Here is a 24,243-nt window from a genome sequence, read left to right as displayed (position 1 = left end):
CAGCTGTATGTACTGACTGTACACTAGTGTCTAATTTCCGATGGTAGCAAGCTGTGTGTGTGTATTTTCTGAGCTAGATGGTGGTGTCTAAACACTTCTGTTACACCTCATTCAAAACTAGGTCAGATTACCGGCATTAGACGTTTCTTTCGGCGCAAGTCTTCACACCCTTTGAAATTCATTGTCCTTGGGTCATCATTTTGTCTTAAAAAAATGTGATATCAGTTGCCTACAGGGTGTGAAAGTCTTTACTTTCCCCATTTTGTATCCATAAAGTAAACAGTCTTGTGTAACTGAGCACAAAATTAGAACTACATGTTTAAAATTTCAATTTTCTTGGGGTGGGGTGGGGGGTGGGGGTGGAGCTCATTCTGTAATGTCATGTCTGCCCAAATCATTGACAGATGTATGGTTTACATTCGTTGATTGACTTAATGAGGGTTGGTTTCATTTTACAAGAACTTTAAAGATTGTTCCAGATAAGAAATTCCCCTTGTTCATATATTAGCCATCCATGATCTTCCCAGGATTTCAAAGTGAAATGTTACCTTGAAATGTCACAAGAGAGAGCACATTTTTCAAACACTAAATGCACACAAAATAAACATAAACAGCTTAAAAATAAGTTTGAAGTAAGGACTTTATTTCTACTATCATTAAATTGACACAAACATTAATTATTACCAAACTCACAACAAGTTCAAAGGAATTAAAGCAACATTGTGATTTTGACAACTATGAAACATCCAACTACAGACTTTAATATTAGTGTTGTGCTTTCAAAGCTACTGATCTATCAGTGTTTTTTTGCAATCTTAAAAGAAAATCAGACCATAGTCACAAATATTTTAGGTTTTGTAAACACATTCCAGTGAAGATTGGTAAGTCCAACTGCAATTTTCGTACTCGTAGCATACGCTACGCATAGTTGTGACCAATAATTTGCATGACTTCAATGTTATGCTTTGGTAAACTCTACAGTAAACAATGGATTGATTAATCCGTTAGTAATTTTTAGCACTTTTGTACTTATTTGTGCAAGAAATCTTTCATTTACTCGCATTGAAAATATTAATCAAGAGTACAAAATGCAATTAAATTGTATAGATAAATAGTCTGTTTAGCAGTATTCCCAATGAGTTTACAAAACAAAAACTAATAGTAACCATTAACGATACCTTGTTCTATACTTCTTTATTGTCTGAAGACAATTAGATAGAATTAACTTTAATATGCTAAGACCATGTAAGTACTACTTCCACGCTAAGACACTTAAAACAGAAGGTATACTTCTAAAAGCTATACTTAGTCACATTGTGAGCAGAAACAAATTTTTAGGAGAAGTGGAAAATCTTGGAAGAATATAGAAAGAAGACTTTAACATTTCAGTTGAGAGATTAGGTAGGTATAGGATACAGATACCAAACAAACATTGGTTCACAAGGGGAGGATAGGAATGCAATAGTTATGAAAAGACAGGTAAGGAGCAATGTAAATGAAATACTCATAGAGGTATGTACCTTTATTCTGCCATATATGTGCAATGGATGTCCTATCTTCAAATTTTAAGCTTTCTTGTTGGTGGTTATGGACAATCAAGAGAGAAAATGCATAGAATCTTCCCATTGTTGAAAACACTGTTGTTTTACATTGCTGAAATTATGCTCAAAGATGATTAATTTAACTTGATTGATTGATTAATAGCAAGGATGCAATTAAGTTAACCCACATAAAAGAATATGGTTTATTGAAATCAGTAAAAACTATTGGCTGAAAATAATGACCAAAAATTGTGACAAAAATGATTCCTCCATGCTAAAATATGTAAAGGATATAGCAACAGAGGAAGTTATTAAAACAATAATGGCAATAAAATAATAGACAATATTACAAAAGTACTTTAAGAAAAGAGTCAAATAGAACTGACACATATGAAAATTAAAAAAAAAAACACTCTTCAACTTAAATAGAGCAAATTCAAGTAAAAATCATTCTAATGAAACTTTGGTTTAATTTCTCAAAGGTAAAGTATTTCCTCTGAAATCAGTTAGTGTCATGTTTCAATGGATGATACTGCTAGACCTATTACTAGCTTGTCATACACAAAGTATAAACATCTTACATTGAGATTGAGCTAGCTATCTTCGAATCTGGTATCATATTCATGTGGGTACCCTTCCAAATCAGTCCCCCCCCCCCCACAGCAAAGGGAGGGGAACCCCTAAATATAGACCTTTTCACAGACCACAACCCAACAACTTGTCCTCTTGTTTTGTTTTCTTCCAAAAAAGTAGGGCAACCCTAGGACTATGACATTTGTAAATGTCACTTTGCAGCATCATCATCAAGAAACATCACAGTACATGCAGAATGATAAATATCTTCTCACAAAAAGCATACAATTGTTAATTAATGATAACAAAATTAATAACGACAAGTATAAACAAAAAAACAACAACAACAACAAAAGACAGGAAAGGCAGACAATGAAGACAGAAATATAAACGGTATGCAAGAAGTACAAAATCAAAACTATAAAATAGAAGATGTATATGAATATGCATAAGCTATAGAAGATGTATATGAATATGCATAAGATATAGAAGATGTATATGAATATGCATAAGCTATAGAAGATGTATATGAATATGCATAAGCTATGTCCAGAGATCTCTTGTATTGGAGCTCATCCCAGTAATTACTTTCTTTTTAAGTTTGAGGCCGATACAATTACAAATAAGACAAGAAGAAAAAATAGAAAACATAAAACTTCACATTGTTAGAGTATTTAAACATATCCTCTGACTATAAAATTCAAATAAATATACCACATATTCAAACCCCAATTGGAATGTTTACAAAAAATTAACTCTGTACATTGAGCCAAAATAATAATATAATTGCACATAAATGTCATGAAGTTGAACACCACCAACTGTAGGAAATTTGTTTAAACATTACAGAATTTTGTTTTGGGCTATACTACTGATTTTCATCTTTTGCCCCCTTTCTAACAACTACAAATATTTATAAATAAATGGACTACCTATTCACATTTCTCTGCTTCTGCAAAGCTTCCAAAGATTTGTATATATATTTTTTTTTTCTTATTTTTTGCAAATCCTTGATGCATCTACAAACACTATTTTGTTTATTATTTGTGTTATTTGAATCACCTAAACAGGGCAGCCAGTAGTCAGGTACAAGACAAGAAGGGTCAGCTATTCGGAGTACTGACCTCCATCGGGCGTGACCTCTCAACAAAATGCCTTTATGTCAACAAAACGCCTTTATGTCAACAAAACACCTTTATGTCTAGCATTTCTAATGAAGGATTTGAAGTAAAACTGTACAATTGGTGTTCAAGTTTTGCAAAGTCCTTACAACCATCACACCTTTTTTTTTTTAAACACTACTTAAAAGTGTACTGGCCTCTGTACATTAATGTAAGGTTGACGAGTAGTAGCCAAGGTCTTCTTGTTATCTCCTCGAGTCATGTGTCCCCCATGTGTCCCCCAATTTGATGTCATGCCAGTGGCCACCCTAACTAAACACCAATGTCTATGCACAAAAGTATAAGCACATTACACACACATAACAAGCAGTGCATATTTAACACAGACTGGCATATATTTTTACGTTGCCACTACCTCATGTAAGTGACTACAATTAATATTCATGTACAGTTAAATATATGCTTAATATGTATCTTTTTCTTCTTTTTATTAAGGTTTGTGACTCTATATTTACAATTGTTGACAAAAATATTTATATTTTATATTATATTAGAGCTTTCTTTGTTATTGAATAAACAGTGACTTAATATCTAGTGATTACTAGAATTAATTCATTTTGTTCAGCAAATAGAAAGAAATGATCATTTATAGAAATAACCAAATTTTAGTATGCAATTTGTGTGCATTATTGATTAATAATAAAAGCTCAACATTAGTTTGTTGCTATTGTACCTACCAATAGTGTCCTTCTCAGGAAATTCATTGACTCAACATTATCATAAACAAAAACCATGCTTCTTAGGACTTAAATTTATGCAGCAATAATTCCATACATAAGGTTATTCATAGAAAGTATTCAAGAAAAACAAAAAAGATTTTTTTTTTTACAACATTGAGGTCAAGGGGAACCAAACTTTTCTGCAGGTTCCTTTCTTTGTAATCCACAACGAGACAACTTCAAGTCCATTTTACAAATGCAACCAAGGCTATAATGGGAAGGGCACCTATAAACGTAAGGCCAATTTTAAACTTAGTCTTAGTAAACAAACATTTACAAGATGCAAACTAACTACTATATAAAACTTACAATCTATCTGTGGAAGATTTGTAAATTATGCGAAACAAAGAAGCAGCATTCATTCTATTATTAAAATAATAAAATAAAACAAACATACTTAAGAAAAACAACAACTTTTAAAACTTTTATTGCAAGGACTATCAAGCTGCTACCAATGGATAAGACAAGCAGCAGGTAGCACTGTCTATACTATTTGTTATCTTACCCTTGTTACATTCGGATCAAACAGACTACATATATTTGATGGTTTGGGGGGGGGTGGGGGCCAGAGGAGTGGGTGCTTATTTCACATTGATGAGCATTTTAACTCTAATATCTACATATTGCAGAAATAAATAATCATTTTTCAAACTGTTAAGTTCAACCTATTCACTGGGTTCATACTCTGCAAATGAATATGTCACTATCAGTTGGCAATAATTCTAGATGGATAAATGATTCAACTTAAATCAAAACGATTTGACACAGGGTGGTACCTTGGGACACCACCACAACAAAGATTGGCTCCATCTGACGATATCTCACACAGACAATCACAAATTTCATCGTCGTCGTCGTGGTCAATCTACGAACCCTTCTCAGTACTAGTTGTATACTCGATACAGTATTATAAGAGATGTTTTTTACTAAGTTATCACTCTTCTTCGCTGGAGTCGTCTGGGCTTGGTGGAGACCGGTATGATATGTGGTTTTCATTGGCATTGACACTGCCATACCCCTGAGGTGCAGAAGTCACTGGCAGATTTGGGCGTGTCCTGGTGCTTCCGTTCTCTGCATCTTTTAATACTTTTGGAATGAAGTCCTGTGAAATTGAGAGAAAAAGCACAATAAGCTCAGGAATTTGTTTGTCATTAATATGATATATCCTACTTTTACAGGTAAACCTAGTGGTGTAGCCACAAGCATGGTCATTTCTGTTCTCGTTTGGGTGGGGTGAAGGTATGTGCTGTGTGTTCCAATAATTATTTAAGGTGCACAAGACTCTTTTAACCTTTCAGATTAATGTGCAGGTTTTTGCATTTAAAGGCAGGAAGATGGCCAAATGATAACCTAAATCCTGCCCAACTGTGATGAAAATATATTATATATTTTATATAATATAATATATATATAATATGGAACCGGTGCTGTGGCGGAGTGAATAAAGGCAATGGCATTTGAAGCAATGAGCTTAGCAATCGGGAGGTTCTGGGTTCAATACCCGGCCGAGTCATAATTAGGTGGGTTTTTCATCCAAGAGCAATCTACAGTTTTCCCATCTGAAATGACTTTCTAAATTGAAGATTCCAAATTTGAGTTAAATGTTGAATTGGAAGCCACCCGAAGAGTAAGTTGTAATCCATAAGCCCTTGCAGGTTTCTCCCACACTTTGTGGTTGCTTTATTATTATTATTAATATTATTATTATTATTGTTACTATTACTTATTATTATTATTATTTTTATTATTTTTATTATTATTATTATTATTATTATTATTATCATCATATAATGATCACCAAGATGAAATGTAAAACATACACAGGTCCTGCTGGTCTGCAGTTTATGTATAAACCAGCTACATCTAAAGCACTGTTACTTGTATAATTGACATCCTTAACACACTATGATAATATTGTCATTGCTCGATTGAGTTTACCTTGCTCTGTGTCTCTGTTGGTGCTTGGTAGTCATCATCATCGTTGTTAAATTCATCGTAAGCTGGAGGGATGTAGCCCATCCAGATGTTAAAGCACACCTTAGCAATGTAGAGACCAATACACAAAACAAGGAACACACAGAGAATGATAGTTCTAGGATCAATCGATCCTGCAAGGAAGGAAAGAAGAACATGATAAAAATGGCTTCACAGAAGTATCAAGAGAACTTGAAAGTAAATCAAGAGAAACACACTGGCTAGGGTCTGATAAGGAACTTTAGAAAAACCCATCTTATTGGCTGAGACAGGATTATGAGTAATGAGGGTAATTGGTACTATAAATTTAAGAGTAGATAGAGCACAGGACACTAAAATATCCAAAACTGTCTGATAAATGTTCTTTGCTCTTCTAAAATATTAAACATGACAGTGATATGATCACATCTTCACATTTGTAGAACTGTTACAGCTGCGACCAGACTTTATAAAACAACACTTAAATCTCAAGACATTTCTACTGCCTCGCTGTAAATAGATAAAAAGGGGGGGGGGGGAATGTATCATTTTCTACTTTGTCAGTGATACCTAATGTCCATGTTGTAGCTTTAATAAAATCAAAGTTTGCAATATTCTTAATTTTGCTGATGATCTCACTGGTATAGGAGTTAATACTGTGATTAATCTCTCTTTATTGTTGGATGGGGGAGAGGGGGGGGGGGATGGTCCGGTGGTTTCAACAGTATATGCATCTTAAAGACTATTCCAGTAACCACCAATGTGCATGTCACTTTTTTTTTCATATCTTTTGTTTAAATTCTTACCGAGCCTAAGTAGACTGAAGAACAGGACAAAGAGCTGCAGAAGAATTCCAGAGATGACGACGTAATTGACCGCACTCTGGTGGATGCCGTTGTGTATACGTGAAGCGCCGTACGCAAAGAAGATGTTATATCGATCCACCAGGTGCTTGAATATAATGTAGACCAGGCCTGTAGAAATTAAACGAATATATAAGAAAAGTTTGGCTAAAGAAAAACAAAAGTTAGATAGACGACAAGATTAATGGAATCATTGGACAGGTTCATACTTTACAGGAAGGATATGGCATGAGGTTTAGAGTGGAAGCAATATCTTCCATTCAAGCGAAGATAAAAGGATAATAATAAGTGTTCGTAAAATTCATCTCTCCTTACACTTGGCAAAATGCCAAAAAGACAAACCAATCAGCAAATCAAAATCCACTGAAATCAGAGTTACCTGAACAGGGGGGTAGAAAGTGCCCCCAGTGCCCCCCCGGCTCTTACCCCCCTGTACCTGATAGTAGCTTAGACAGCTTTCTGATCAAAAGTAGACACAGAATCTTAGAAAAACGAGTTGTTAAATCTTATGCATGTACATTGTAAGTATCACAACCTTAAAAATGTTGGTGTGAAGGAATGCAAGAATAAAAAAGAAATGCAACTTACCGAATGGGGTTATTAATGGGCAAGTGATGCTATAGGCTAGAATTATACTCAGCATAGTTAAAACCCAGGCATACTGCACACCATACTGAAATTCATAAACCAGTTTCTGTTGGTATGGAAATTAAAACAGGGGGAAAAGTGGGTGATTTCATGAGTTGGTAAATAATTATTTAAAAATACAAAAGAATGCACTCATATACTCACTGTGACTCGCAAACATGTACCAACCATAACACAATCATATGACACATATTATCCATTTGTTTAAATGCGTTCATAATGAGCTTATGACAAACTTAAGAGTTTTAAGAATTCAAAAAATCATCCAAGGACCACCATGGGTGAGTTACGTTTATGAGAACACCAGGGCTAGAAAAAACTTTACAAGAATGCAGTACAAGAGTACGCATCCCAAGAATTAACCTTAATTAAAAGAAAAGTAGGTCTCAAATTATGTTGGTGCTTGAAGAACAATCTCATGGACCATGAGAGTGTACATAAAGCATTGACAGTCACAAATAGTCACAAACAGTCACAATGTCACAAAACTTTTGAATTGTGTATATGACTGATAGGAATCTGTTGACAATGTACATAAGACAGTAATGTACAGTTAATGTTGAATATGTTAAATTTTGTTTATCAATATTTATCCTCTTTCACTTGCTTTCAGTTGTAAATCAGTTCGTGCTTTATCATATCATCTTTAGCATTTATAGTCACAAGAATATTGATATATTACCCAAACTCATTGGAAGATGAGTCTTAAACGTCAGGTGATGATTTTACTCATTTGTTAATGTCTTAAAATACTGTTCAGACCAGTTCTGAAAGTTCTCCCCTGATACCCACCAAAAAAGAGAAGTCAAATGAAATCCTGTGCACAACAGAGACAACGGTACAGTAGGGTTTGGCAACATGTAGAGACTCATTTTAGGGGCCCATTTCTATTGCGGCACTTGGACCCTGCTGTTTCTTGTTACGCCACTGCCTACATGAAACTATCCCATTAACCCATATGTTTAATGTGATCACTATATAACTGTATGATATGATTATATGGTTTTATTAAAATATATATTCTAATATATTATATTCGGATATATATGATGTGACAAACTACATAACGTCAATGACTGTATGAAAATAAAGATGCGATAAAACTGTCATAAGTTTATGTCATCAGATGGCATAAGTGGAAATCTTTATTTGAAGTTTAATGATTTATTTGTTGTTGTCATTAATATTGACTATTGGTCATAAAGTATATGTTATTATGAATTGTACATTGTTTGGACTCTTGTTGGATGATAATAAAAAAATAATAATAAAAAAAAATAAAAAAAATAAGTTTTTGTCATGCTTACACTTTGAGCAGTGACTTTCTCAGCTGCTGATCTCGTCCAGAGCATTCTCAGAGCGTACATAAGTAGCTCTGGGAACCTGATTAGCTCCAGACCGGTACCAATGAAGGCGGAGGTGATGACATAATTAACAAAGAAAGCACCATTCTCTGGTAAGAATATACACCTGTAGAGATAGATGAATAGAAGCTGAGTCAGTAGACATCAGACCTAAACAATGACACTGGGGATGTTCATTGATGCACTGACTTATGACTGACAAAACTCATTGGGAATTCAGTAAAGACATTGTAAACATAATTATCTGTCCTTTATTTGGCAAGAATATACACCTGTAGAGATAGATGAATAGAAGCTGAGTCAGTAGACATCAGACCTAAACAATGACACTGGGGATGTTCATTGATGCACTGACTTAGTATGACTGACAAAACTCATTGGGAATTCAGTAAAGACAATTGTTAACATAATTATCTGTCCTTTATTTGGCAAGAATATACACCTGTAGAGATTGACAAGAGATGTCGACAACAAGCAGACATCAGATGAAGGGCAAGAAGTTTTGGAGGTACCTCACAAATGATGGATGAGAACCCTTGAATGTTTACAAAGACCATTAGTATTAAGCAATCAATCAGTGTGTTGAATTATGGAAAACTGTTAATTCTTACTATACATGCTATTATGCTATTATTAATATGATTAAATCTGATCATTGTTTACTACTTTCAATATCAAACGTAGAAGTTCACTGTAGTGATTAATATGAATTCTTCTACTATACGACATATATATATCTTTAATATGTACTAATCTGAATCAATTCCGAGAACCCTTACTGAACAGATGAGAACCCTTGAATGTTTACAAAGACCATTAGTATTAAGCAATCAATCAGTGTGTTGAATTATGGAAAACTGTTAATTCTTACTATACATGCTATTATGCTATTATTAATATGATTAAATCTGATCATTGTTTACTACTTTCAATATCAAACGTAGAAGTTCACTGTAGTGATTAATATGAATTCTTCTACTATACGACATATATATATCTTTAATATGTACTAATCTGAATCAATTCCGAGAACCCTTACTGAACAGATGAGAAGCCTTGAATGTTTACAAAGACCATTAGTATTAAGCAATCAATCAGTGTGTTGAATTATGAAAATTGTTAATTCTTACTATACATGCAATTATGCTATTATTAATATTATTAAATCTGAAAATTGTTTACTACTTTCGATATCAAACGAATAAGTTCAACTGTAGTGATTAATATGAATTCTTCTACTATACGACATATATATATCTTTAATATGTACTAATCTGAATCAATTCCGAGAACCCTTACTGAACAGATGAGAAGCCTTGAATGTTTACAAAGACCAATAGTATTAAGCAATCAATCAGTGTGTTGAATTATGAAAATTGTTAATTCTTACTATACATGCTAATATGCTATTATTAATATTATTAAATCTGAACATTTTTTACTACTTTCCGCAATATCAAACATATCTGTTCACTGAAGTGATTAATATGAATTCTTCTACTATACGACATATATATATCTTAAATATGTACTAATCTGAATCAAATCTATTCAATTCAACTTTATTTCAACTAACAATGTTCAAAGAATTTACAGTGTTGTTTTCAGACAAGAGACTTTAAACATGATAAATGGTTGATTGGATTACACAAGGAAGCTACTAAAGGCTTGTGGGATGTGAATCCCCTTTAACAGAGAACAAAGAAAACATGATGATGTTACTTACCCCCATCTTAACCTGATATCTCCACTTTCATTACTAATAGTATACTCAAGGAATGCTTGAGCACTGTAGAAAGAGGACAAAATATATATATGTAAATATATATATAAATGTAATGTTGATAACTCCATACATATGCAGGGATTTAAATAGGATTCATAAGGTAAATCATCTGTATATATGTGTGTGATAAGCATAACAATGTTGACACAGACAGACGAAAGGATAAAACCATTGTTTTGGTAGTACTTACTCTTTAATGTAAAAATACATAATATGTTGAAAATTCAGAAGATTTACATTCCAGCAGAAATACATGTGTTATTTCATAATAATATTGTAACATACTTTTCTCACAATCTTAAAGTACTTATTGGTTGATTCAAAGACCAACATAACAAGCCACAGCTTGAAAGTTTACTACTCCCTTACTTAATATGACCAGCATAATAAGCCACAGCTTGAAAGTTTACTATTCATTTTACATAATATTACCAGTACAACAAGCCACAACTTGAAAGTTTACTATTCATTTACATAATATTACCTTGCGAGTCCAAACGATGGAAGGATGAGGACCATAAGTATAAGGAAGGCAAATGTCTTCCTCATGATGGTGTGGTTGAGTTTGGTTCTGGTCCAGTGCAGTTCCACATAGTAGCTAGAATATATCACCAACAGCGGTAGGAGGGCAGCAAACGTCCACAGAAGTAGAGTAGGCAAGAATTGCGAAATGAACGGCGACTGGAAGAAGACAGAAGCCGGTAAAGGAAAAGAGTCTATGAGTGAGGTATTATTAACTTCAGACATCATTCATGACTGGGTATTGACAATGTTTGATATGGATACTTAGCACTAATATTATTCTATACAATTTATAGATGTGAAGGTTTAACACTACATTTGTTTCATGTGCAAAAATGCTTGGGATTGGTCAGTTTTGAACAATCTCACAGAAACAAGTTCAGGACAAACTTTGCCTGTATACCAGAAACATACCAACTCAAAACTTCAATTTAACAACATCAACTCAAAACAAGTAAAGAAACCAAACAAACAAGTGTCGATTAAGAAGTGAATATCACAAATTGATCACATTTTGATATCTATAATCTTAAAAACAAAAAGGTATCAGAACCGAGGTATAGGATGGTGTAGTGTAAATTTCTAAATGTGCAATGCTCAAGGGCAGCTGCTCCACAAGAGCAGTTAAGCACTTTGAAATTCTAACATATAGTTGCTAAATTTGATGATTTTGTATACAGAAATGGTAAAGCATTATTGTGCATACCACAGCAGTGCTATAAAGCTGTTGCATGAAATCACTTTACATTACTACTAAACTGTGTTTAAAATTTACTGCCAAATCATCAGGCTGGGGTGACTAAGGCTCATATATTCCTCTTGGTTCGAGGTGCCAAATGTTTCACTAGTCCAAGGCACCAGAACCACTGGTGCGATCACTTAGCCAGCAGCAGTTTATGCCCCAGCCTCAATCTTCTTCTTCTTCTTCTTACGGTTTTTGACAAATCCAACATATCTCTTACAAAACAGAGAAGTCTTATCATTGACTATCGAGACCTGCAACTTACGTTTGACTTTGAGATTGCCTCGTTGAGATTTATGGTGTCGAGACTTGTCATGGCCACAGATGGTGTTGTCAGGAAGAAGAGAAGGATGACTAATGCTGTGAAGAGCATAAATGAGAAAGAGATAGAGAGAGAGGGAGAGGGAGAGAAGCAATTTCAAATTTTATTTTGTATAAGATTGCTATAAAAATGCAATAAAAGCAGCACATACAATCCAGGTAGTGGTAATAAAATTTTATTTAAATAAACTTTTAAGCATTCAAAAAAAAGACATTTTCCAGAGATGAGACAACAGACAAGATGATGGTTAAAGGTTAGTTCTCAGGTCGTGTAATAATGTGTAGAACTATTGTTTGATTGTAGATATGTAAATTACCCCCACAAATATAAGCAAAAGGGACTTCAATCAAGTCAGTACAATCTATGTTACTTGTATCAACAGTACTGCTTGTGTGTCTTCTAATGCAAACTTTTTGTAAAGTTGATAAAAAATCTTTTGCTTTTTTTTAATATTATTTTTGACAGATTTGTCAAGAACAAGTATAAATTTTCTTCTACAATGACACATACAATACTTTTAATAACAATTTACAATTAACAATTCACGTCTTAAATATTGTCAAGCTCATCAGTGAGTATCTGAAGATCTGACCCAAATATTCATCAAGGGATATATTGAAGACATTTATAGATGATTAGTTAACAGTTTTCTCACAGCTGATGGCCAAAAATTATGGGCATAATTGCAGAATTTCGTCATGCTACGTGAATTAGTGAAAGAGTACATCTAAATAGAGGTGTTGTGGGATTTGTAAAATTCAGAGCCAATTTGATAATAAAATCACAAAATATTGCACTTCACTAGCTTTACAAATTTGCATCTTGTACATAATTTTGCTTTTCTGCATGTGAAGTGAAAAAGTATTTTTAGTGACATTATTTTTAGAATCATATGGAATCATTAATACATAAGTTTTCACTTGGTGAAAAAACAAAACAACAGCAGGGTGTCTAAATTTGATAAATTACAACCTACTTGGAGTAAACATTCGGTAAGTTTTGCAGAATTGATCGTAAAACAGGCACTAAATTCAAACAGCTACTTCAAAGATTGCACAAAGACATCATGATCTTCACAAAGACATCACGATACTTGATTAAAGCTTTAAACAAAACCCCGCGGGTGTTGTAAAATCCTTTCAGTTTCCTAGGTTAGAGCTCAAGTAATCTGACAGGTCACGATCAAGTACCCTCCCCCAACCCCCCCCCCATTCCCCAAAGGAGAAATTAATTTATTGAATATTCTTTAAGTGACAACAGCAACATAAGAGGATAGGAGTAAGTGATTGATTAAGAGCAGGATAAGTTATCTCTAAAGACAACAGATTTATAAAGCTACAAGATTGTTAATTCATTCAGCCAGGCAGAGAGACTTATTTCAACAAGACAAGTTGAAGCTGTCAGAAACACAGAGTAGCATTTATGTATGTTTAGACAAAAACCAAAAATATATGTCTAGGGCCTCATGTTCTAAAAACACAAACATGAGGAAAGTAAAATAACAGGCATACAGGAAGATATGCTGCGACAATTGACAAGAAAAAATGAAACACGTATCAACGAATTGAATGATAATATCAAAGACACAAGGCAAAAACTAGTCTACAATTTTTGGTAGACAACGCTTTGAGATTTATTGTTGAGGATTTAATGAGTTCATGTCCTTGCCTAACAATAGTGAGAACCACCTGGTGGAATAGGGAGGTGTTGGAGTGGAGAATGATTTTCTTTGATGGGTATGGCATTATTCAAGCTAATACCCTTTAATAGTTGAACTGCGTCATGGAACTCTGGGAAATTCAAGTAGGAACAGATATTTCAAACTCTTTGACTGATAATATCTACTCACCAATATTAACAATGAGTGCTCTGATCCACCATACCGTAGTGCTGGCTGACAGATTCTCCCTAAAAATGAAAAAATAATAATATATGTTAGAAAACTGATTTATTAAACAGGCTACTACCACACTGAAAGTTGCAGTTAAATGAGAGCCAGATGGTGAAAGAGACCGAGAAAAAATAGGAAGGGACTACTGTTATAGGCATAGATGTGAAAGGATAACAAAACTTCAAAGGGGGAATATAAGGGACCGGGGGGGGGGGGATTTGAGGAGTATTTACGAAAACATAGCAACACACTTTGTTTGATGTTAATAACATTAAAATGACTAACATATGAAATCATCAACTTCCCAAACTGTTGAATGAGAAATTGAATGAGAGGAAATGAAGAAGGGAAGGGACTACATCTAGACGTACAGATGTGAAGGATTGTGAAAACCTAAAAGGAGGAAAACTAGGGGTGCGGTTTGCAGAGTCTTTAAGGAAAACATAGTTATGCGGTTAATAAGATTAGACGACTAACCATATGAGATCATCTGGAGTAGGGGCGTACTCAACTTCCCAAACCGTTGAATGAATCTGTTTGCTGACGCTAGAAACAGTCGGAGGCCCAGTTTTGAAGGTTGCATAGTCATTCTTGATCCTGAGAAATTTTGTTGAAAGTATATTTTGCTTTTAATGTACTAAGTAAAGCTTAAACTACTTCCTAACACTTCATAACATCGCAGATAAATTATGCAATCACAGAAAATCATCATTGCTGAAAATAGTTTAATAAAAAAAGTGAAAGGCCTTTATTAGCTCCATATGCATTTTGAAGAAAGCTATAATAATGAAGTCGATATTAGCTTGAATCCCAGTCAAAACTGTACTTGGGATCCTGCTAGAGGTGGTCATAAGGACACTCATTGGGTGGGGTGTGATAGGCAGGGTGGGGCTATATATCATTAAATTGCATCTAATGAGTACAAGCAATAACTTAATGATATCTACCAGCTAGGCCTATTAAACTGGAGACAAAGAATCCAATTAATGAAAAAAGCTTTGTCTAGCAGTGAAATCCTTAATTACTTTTAAGCTTGTAGCATACGATTTAAGCGTACCTTGCGGACATCCCTTCGGTATGGACAGTGACGAATGCAATACCCAGATTACTGGTAAGAGCCCTGTTCTTCTCCTCTAACACGTCATCCATCAATACTCTTGCTTCCTCTGAATAGTATGCGATGGCATCCACCTACAGTAAACAAATAAGAAGAAAAAGTTTGTATATGGTATTAAATTCACCTATAGGATTAAATTTACATATGGGATTCAATTCACATATGGGATTATATTCACAGACAAAATACTCATTCTTTGTAATAACCGATCTACTATCACACATCTTTGTCAAACTTTACACATTTGTGAGCCTTTATATGTAATATTGAGTACCCCTTTGAAGTCCTTGCTAAAGGAACACCTACAGAAATATTGTTTTTACACTATGTGATCAAAATTTGTTTATGGCATGAAAATATGAAATGAGCAGAACTAATATAAATTTATTTCCCACTCATGTAAAAGAGGGTAAAGATCTTGAGAAATGCACAAAGTTAATTAATCTGTTTTCAAAATTTACATCAGATCAAAGAGGGTGATCAAATGTGTAATTTGAAATAACGATTTTTGGGGAAACTCGTAGAGGTAGTGGGTTTAAACAAATCAAACTTACTAGGGACCAAGAAATTGCAGCTTTTGGAACAGTGGCCCTGACGAAGTTTGCAAAGATAAGGTGAGGTGAGTTGAGGTGAAATGGGTGAGGGGGTGCAGGGGTTAGGGCAGGCAGTGGGAGGATTACAAAATGTGACCTATGACATATAAATCCCTTTCCCAGAACATACAATGCATTCAACAAAACCTCAACACTTTGTAATATTTTGACCAAATCCTTCTCGGTTCTTCAGACAATGATTGTAACTGAATAAATTCAGCATCCTGTTTTTAATTTACCCCAATGAAAGATTTCAGTTGAGAATATTCAACTATTGTATCGTATATTGAAGTTTTCGGTCCAATTTACAGCTGACATATCATCATTTTCTTTGATGCATTTTTTATTATATCTTCTTTTTTTTTTCATTCTCTTTATTTTTTCTCATCCTTGATAGCTCTATGCTGTTTGTCAGCTTTTATTTTTCTGAGATTCTTTCATACTGTTTGATATCACTTTCACTCATACTTGGTTTACAAACTATTAAATTTCAGTAATGTAATCATGTTTGTATTTTTTCTTTGTATATTCAGATTCTTGACATTTGATTTACAACTATTGCCAAATTTGATTAACAAATTATCAAACTAACTGGTAACTTAATTATATTTGTATTATATTTCTGTAACTTAATTATGTTTGTATTATAATTCTGTAATTTAATTTTGCATGTGTGCAATTAAGTAAAATATACAACAATAATAGTAGTCATCTTTAAGGTCCAATGAAATGATGATTCAGAAAAACAAACAATTTGAAAACTTGAAACCTATTCTTGAGTAAGGGATACATGTCTACTTGAGTTTAATGTATTAAAGTTGGAAAATAAAAACTAAATATTTCAAATCTACAGCCTTGTTAACTTCCAAGAATTATTTATGAATGAAGAATTAGGAGAACTTTCTACAGATAGTCATGAATTACCTTCGCTCCACCACAACAGTCACAGCAGCCAATCTGGCCACATGTTCCCGGTCTGAGGGAAGGCCTTTTGTTTGTTTTCTGGTAGATTTTCTCACAGTGTTGTTTATTCAGCTGGGCATCTCTCCTGTATAGGGTCAAATATTGAAGTCTTCAATCAATATTTTATCAGCTTCTTCTTCACCTCATGCAGTGATTCGCTTATGCAGAGACATGATACACAAATATCAGAGTCATGGTATGTACCATGGTATATTGAAATTAAAGAAAGTACTATATAATATCAGCTGTCTGTACAGGTTAGGATGTTTATATAAAACAATGTGGTGTGATGCAGTGTTATGACGTGTGTCGTGACATGGCGTGGTGTAATACAGTATGTCTTATGGTGGTGTGGTGTTGTGTAGTATGATGTATGGTGTGATGTTGTGCATAAGGTATAATGTAATGCTGTTTGGTATGGTATGAGGTGAGGTGGTGTCATGCTGCATGGTGAAGGTGTAATGCTGCATGATGTGAAGTGTGATGCTGTGTCCTGAGATGTGACTTGATGCTCTATGGTGTGATGTCATAAAGTGGGATGTGCTGTGATATGGTATGGCATGGTGTGAAGTGGTGTCACAAGGTGGAATGTGATGCTGTATGGTGTGATGTGGTGTCATGAGATGAACTGTGGTATGACATTATACTGTCTTTTAATACCAACTCTGTAGAAGTACTAAATTGCTACAATGGGTTGTGAAATCACTAATGCATAGAAGATAGATGGAGGGACAGCATGATGGTAATTATCTATGTTTACCTAGACATTAGTATAAGATTCCTTTTAATTGTCACATTATATATAGCATCTCAGAGATATGATTCTAACACTACAGTGAAGATGATTACAATCTTTGACACTTACAGACACTGTCAAAGTACAGTTTTTATCAATTATAATCACTGTATTACCAAATCACAGCTTAAACTAATCACCTAGATACATTACCTGATTACATAAATTAATATGCATTTAATGCATAAATTAAAACAAAGCTGGGAGTCAATCAACTAGCAATTTAGTATCTTCCCTCTTGGAGTCATGGCCATGGAGAAAATCCCTGTAAGATTGCCCATTCCTGGCATATATCACATGTAATCTAGTCTGTCATAATATTTAATATTAACAATCAAAGTACCACATCTCACCTGTCACTGTCTAATCTCTTAAGCTTAGCTATATCAAATGCAAACTGTATATCAGTCACCGAAACATCTGGGTAGGCCTCTCTGTCGAAAAGAAAGGAAGATAAGAAAAATTGGAAAACTACTGACAAAAATAAATCCTTGTGTAATCCACAGATGACGCAATTATACTATTATATGAACACGACAAAACTTTTTCCCAAATTTTGCAAATTTGCTGTCGAAAAAGCTAACACAGGAGAGTACGTTATCCAATAATTGTAAAAATAAAGTTTCATTTTCCTGAAATGTTGTAATTTGGACCAGGCCTACTGGGTATAAGTTTAATTTAGATTGTCCTAGTTTAAGTGCAAAAGAACTACTTTCAGCAGCCTTGCTGACACAAGATACAACTCATTCTATGATATTTCAGACTTTCACTCCCATGCTTCCATAGGGGATCAACTGTCAATATTGAGTTCTATTTCGCCTATATACGTGGTGGGGGGGGGGGGGCTGGTCATACACAAATGGCATAATCATTGCCCACAGAGAATATCGAGGTGTCAAGAAAAATCATTTGTTTAAAACAAAAATGGTGGTTATGTCACTGCTAAGACAAAAGATTCACAAAATGATTGTATGACGACGGTTGGAAACAATCAATTGATTATTCTTTGCAGAGGCTTAGAAGATGTTTGAAAGGTAAAGGTATAAGAAGAATTCTCATAGCGACATCTAGAAATATAAAATTTCATAAAATTAGAGGGACAGAAAGGCATATAGTCTGGAATTTTTGGTAACATGAACTGCGCAGTTGTTTCTGCAAACATGTCATAGAGAAGGAGGGTGTTTCTGAAAATGACTGCATGTACTATGTATTTGAAGAGACTCCTGATATTAAAGAAACAGTTTCTTAGAAGTCATTTATGTAACTGATCAAACAATCCAGAGGGTAATATGACATGACAATAATTGGCAGCCAACTGATCACAAATTATGCAACATTCCACACGAACATGATAGAAAAAATGCATCAATGTCTTGGACACTCCTCCACTCTAACTGAAAGTGTATCTATAATTAACCAATTAACAACTACAATAATGTTTTAATATTACAAGAGAAAATTATTTTAAATTATTCTAAATCTTTGTCATATGGTAAAAACAAGATAAACTGACTTCTTTGAATTTATTTTGAGTTCATAAACATTTGCTTTTCTTCAGAAGTCAACTGCCAATTGTTTGTTGGAATTAGTATTCACCAAGTTGAAAATGTCTGCCTGTTCCTTTCTTTCACATGCCCTTTATTCCTTTAATAATAAGACAATAACATCATGAATATTCAAATTGTAAAAGGGTCTGCCTTTTTTTAATCTTTTTTATCCACAAGCATCATATTTTTTTCCTTCAAATGTATAAAGGATGATTTTTTTCTTACTGGAAAAGAGTTTTATTCATAATCTTACTGAAAATGTTGCTTTATGAGGTCAGAGCTGGTTCTTTCAATTGGTATGCCTGATACCATTAGAGTTCTTGAAACCTGTAACCAAAAAGAGAGAGAAAACGGCAGTAAAATTCATCTTTAACATCAACAAACTCTTGTTTAACCTCAAGATCTTTTTAAACCATTTTTTTTTTTTTTCAAAATGCACAATTTCTAGCTATTTAACCAATCCCACTGTATATTGTACTTTTTCTCCCTTTCAATATAAGGGGAAACTTATTCAGCATAAGAAAATCTTTAACACTTTCAAAAAGGAAAATACCAATGTGAAAATTTGTCAGCCAGAAACGGTTTCATATAGTATTCAAGTCATTCCAAACTTTGAGCAATTTGGAACCTTTTTGATTTTTTTTTTTTACTTCCATCATTTGTAACGTAAAATTTGGCTAGTGGAGGTATTTATCTAGTGCATTTTGAATTTTTTTTAAAAAGAATTTGCACGGTATCAGGTTAGTGGTTGATAATGCTAACCCCTGCCATTTCAAAAATTCTCTACTAGAGGACTTTGTTTCATGTGCAGTTCATGTGCAGTGATTAGGGAGTGATACAGATACCATTGGCTCATAACCATACATTACCAAAAAACAACGACACAGCATTGCATATGGGGTGATTTATAGTACAAGAACTTTTCAGATAGTAAAATGCCACCACTTGCCTATGGGCACACAGACACGCACACAATAAACCATAAATAATTCACACATTGAGGTGCTCTAAAGATAACAAAATACAGATGTGTTTAATATACAGCCAGTGGTACTAATTGCCACAATAGCTGAATTACAATACCAATGCTTTCATTCAAGTCAACTTCATGACATGAAGACCACTAACAGCTTAGCTCACCCCTTTCACTAATAAGAGTTTTGTATAAATGTCTTTGTTTTTTCTCTTTTTCCTCTTTCTCTTTTTGAGGGGGGAGGGGCATAATTGTGTTTGTAAGCTTATATAATCCATTCTCTAAAGCTGGTGTACAGTTTACACAAAATTTACCACAACCTGTAATTGAATAAATGCTGAAATAGATTTTTTTTTATAATTTATAGATTGCTATTGTGAAAATTGTAATTGAAGAATATTTAAAATGGCAATTCCTTCACACTTAAATATCATGACAAAACACAGTTCATTTATAACCAACTTAATATCTTGATAGAAGTATAAATTCTGAAAAACATGATTGTAACAAGAAATTGTTGGAAAAGTAGAGGAATTACAGGGAACTATATCTTTCTGATCATCCATAGCGTCATCATTTTATCCAACGTTAACAACATATATACAGTTGAGATTTGTATGGACAGCAGTTGCGTATTCAAGTGGACACAATACCCACATCGTTACAGTTGAGTGCGTGGACACAATGCCTACAGCCTTGTAGTTGAGTGCGTGGACACAATGCCTACAGTATTGCAGTTGAGTGTGGACATAAAAACTACAGAATTTCAGTGGAGAGTAGCTACAGCAATACAGTTGAGTGTGTGGACACAATGATTGCAGAATTGTAGTTAAGTGTGTAGACACAATGCCTACAGTGTTGTAGTTGAGTGTGTGGAAATGATACCTACAGCATTACAGTTGAGTGCATGGACACAATACCTATAGCACAACAGATGGGTGTATGGACACAATGCCTACAGCATTGCAGTTGAGTGCATTGACATAATACACACAGCTATTTACAGTTGAATTTGTGGAGACAGTACAGCATTACAGATAAATGTGTGAACATAACACCTACATTGCTAGTGTGTACCTTAAGGTTCTATATTTTTTTAATAACTTCCTCTTATTTCACCACACATATATCATGATACAAAAAGTTGCTATGGCATATTCACTACTACTGATACATCTACCCCAGACAGCAGTATGCTATGGAATATTCACTACTACTGATACATCTACCCCAGACAGCAGTATGCTATGGTATATTTACTACTACTGATACATCTACCCCAGACAGCAGTATGCTATGGTATATTCACTACTACTGATACATCTACCCCAGACAGCAGTATGCTATGGTTTATTCACTAGTACTGATACATCTACCCCAGACAGCAGTATGCTATGGTTTATTCACTAGTACTGATACATCTACCCCAGACAGCAGCAGCATGCTTTGGTTTATTCACTACTACTGATACATCTACCCCAGACAACAGCATGCTATGGTATTCACTACTACTGATACATCTACCCCAGACAGCATTATGCTATGGTATATTCACTACTACTGATACATCTACCCCAGACAGCAGTATGCTATGGTATATTATTCACTACTAATGATACATCTGCCCCAGACAGCAGTATGCTATGGTATATTCACTACTACTGATACATCTACCCCAGACAGCAGTATGCTATGGTATATTCACTACTACTGATACATCTACCCCAGACAGCAGTATGCTATGGCATATTCACTAGTACTGATACATCTACCCCAGAGAGCAGTATGCTATGGCATATTCACTACTACTGATACATCTAACCCGGGAAAGCAGTATGCTATGATATATTCACTACTACTGATATATCTACCCCAGACAACGGCATGCTATGGTATTCACTACTACTGAGACATCTACCCCAGACAGCAGTATGCTATGGTATATTATTTACTACTACTGATATATCTACCCCAGACAATGGCATGCTATGGTATTCACTACTACTGAGACATCTACCCCAGACAGCAGTATGCTATGGTATATTATTCACTACTACTGATACATCTGCATGCAGCATTTTCCAACTATGCTTTTACTCTTCCACCATTGGATAAGTGATTTGACAGACAGGCCACAAAGGAGCAGCATATCCATATTTAATGAAGGAAACTAAATAAACTCACCATGTCACTGTCTTCTCGGTAAGGTAGATGCATAGAGAAATGCCTCATGAATAAAATTATCACCACAAAATAGAGCATAGAGATGATAGTATGAGCCCAGAGTTTACCTGAACTGAAGGATAAAGAAGAAAATGAGGTTATTAAAAAGGAAAAAAAAAGTAGATTAATAACACTCAATTTAAAAATATAATAATAAAATGAACATGTTGTACTTTTAACCCCCCCCCCCATTATTCATAGGTGTAATTATCTATTAAAGACATGTTGCTGTCATTAAAAATTATTCACACAGGTAGATAAAGCTTTCTCATTTATTTGGTACACCTTTTCTACCATTTTTACTTTACAGTATCGTCGCCTATAGGAATCAGTTCACCTAGTAGTCAATAAACTCATTCTGAAATTTGGACAATTCCATACAAGAGCAAATACCCAGTTCTCAAGAACTGACATTTTTTTCTCTCATTAAAATTCAGCTGCAAGGTAAGGTACCTTGTGTTTCCCCTTCTTAGTTATATCATTCAATCAAAATGTAAATATGCAATATGCATTATAGTATATACATGCATACCTTATTGGCAAGTTTATTATCAATAACATTTTATTTACCCTCCAATTTGGTAATTTTATACCCAGAGAATTATTTACTGTTTCCAATGTGCATTATAATTTTTCAGGTTAATAAATTTTGTTCGTCATAACACAATGAAAGCAAAATAGAGTTCTCTTTCACTGTGATGTAATAATGATAAGAGTTCTACACATCTTTCACTCTGTGTTCTATTGTGTTGAATTGATAGTTGTTTGATGTTCAATTCCTAACGGTCTTGTATCCTTTAGCAACACTGCAAAGTACCATCAAAAGGCTTTCACCCATATACCTAAGCACCCACCCTTCAGTGCGTTACGCATATATCACAAATTCATACAAGTAAAATGATAGCAGCAAAGGGCATCTGATTTGAATTTCACTGTGTACATTTAACCTGCCTGTTTTGATCAAATGTATAAACATAAGGAAATATTCAGCTGCTTGATGTCATATTGCAGAAAAATCCTTTTTTAACATTTCTAACAATTGAAGCTGTTATACAGGTTTAAGGATTTTAACCAAGAGTATTCTGACTTGAAATATATCCACGGAAGGTTTATTGGACCAAAGCAAGAAAGTCTTGGTTTTAAATCATTCTTTAAAATATTCAAACTCTTTTAGTGTACTTACATTAAAAAATACTGTGCATCAAATAAATGCATATGAACTATAAACACAGTCCTATGATTGCAAGGTATATATATACATATACATATATATTAGGTCAAATCATGTAGAAATGAGGCACTCCAAGTCTCAAACTCATCTATTTATTAACCTGTCTGTTTTCATCACTTCAAATAAACCTCTCTCATCTCCGAAAGCCATACTACCCACTTCACAACAACTTCGTTATTTCTAAAGGGTAAAATAGTTCCCCTCAAAAACAGGCCATCACATCAACATCTGTAATGATCTTTTTCAAGCATTTAGACAAGAAAGTAAATTAAAACGCTGCAATAAATCAGAATAAATTCAAACATACAGAGGCACTTAAAACCAAACTCAGCCTTCCGTGGATAGATTTCAGGTCAGGATATTCTGGTTCATAAATCCTTAAACCTTTAAGACGTCAATTACGATAATGTTAAAATCTTAAAAGGTTAATTCCGCAACAAGACAGCTAGCAGGGGACTATGTCCTTAGGTCAAATAGATAAGCTGTTCAACTGATAAGTTGATCGAGTCAGGCAGGTAAATTACTTCTACATGGCATTAAAACGTGTAAAATTAGATCACTTTATATCTGTCTTAGCTAGGAGTGTCAACAGCCGTTCCAAACAGTTGTTCACGAAGAAGGGGGAATGGGAAATGGGGTGGGGAGGGGGGAGGGGGGAGATCTGAAGAATACATTTCGATGGCAGGAACAAGGCC

The 24,243-nt window shown here is 34.2% G+C and overlaps 1 protein-coding gene across 7 annotated transcripts in view; it reads right to left on the bottom strand.

Moving 5' to 3' along the window:
- Window positions 1–622: 622 nt before the first annotated feature.
- The window catches only part of LOC139972155 (calcium permeable stress-gated cation channel 1-like), a 66,660-nt gene continuing 43,039 nt past the window's right edge, over window positions 623–24,243 (bottom strand). For all 7 annotated transcript variants that reach the window (XM_071979135.1, XM_071979141.1, XM_071979142.1 and 4 more), the window contains 15 exons: window positions 22,279–22,390; window positions 19,375–19,448; window positions 17,928–18,008; window positions 16,740–16,863; window positions 15,163–15,296; window positions 14,583–14,702; window positions 14,064–14,122; window positions 12,158–12,252; window positions 11,113–11,309; window positions 10,569–10,631; window positions 8,786–8,948; window positions 7,419–7,524; window positions 6,774–6,941; window positions 5,953–6,122; window positions 623–5,116 (listed from right to left, as the gene is read on the bottom strand). In XM_071979135.1, coding sequence (XP_071835236.1) covers window positions 4,949–5,116; window positions 5,953–6,122; window positions 6,774–6,941; window positions 7,419–7,524; window positions 8,786–8,948; window positions 10,569–10,631; window positions 11,113–11,309; window positions 12,158–12,252; window positions 14,064–14,122; window positions 14,583–14,702; window positions 15,163–15,296; window positions 16,740–16,863; window positions 17,928–18,008; window positions 19,375–19,448; window positions 22,279–22,390 — 1,834 coding nt within the window. In that variant the 3' untranslated portion in view covers window positions 623–4,948. The remainder of the gene's footprint in view (window positions 5,117–5,952; window positions 6,123–6,773; window positions 6,942–7,418; window positions 7,525–8,785; window positions 8,949–10,568; window positions 10,632–11,112; window positions 11,310–12,157; window positions 12,253–14,063; window positions 14,123–14,582; window positions 14,703–15,162; window positions 15,297–16,739; window positions 16,864–17,927; window positions 18,009–19,374; window positions 19,449–22,278; window positions 22,391–24,243) is intronic.

Source organism: Apostichopus japonicus, chromosome 8 (genome assembly GCF_037975245.1).
Source record: "Apostichopus japonicus isolate 1M-3 chromosome 8, ASM3797524v1, whole genome shotgun sequence".
NCBI lineage: Eukaryota > Metazoa > Echinodermata > Holothuroidea > Aspidochirotida > Stichopodidae > Apostichopus > Apostichopus japonicus.
This window is presented reverse-complemented; position numbering and strand designations above follow the sequence as displayed.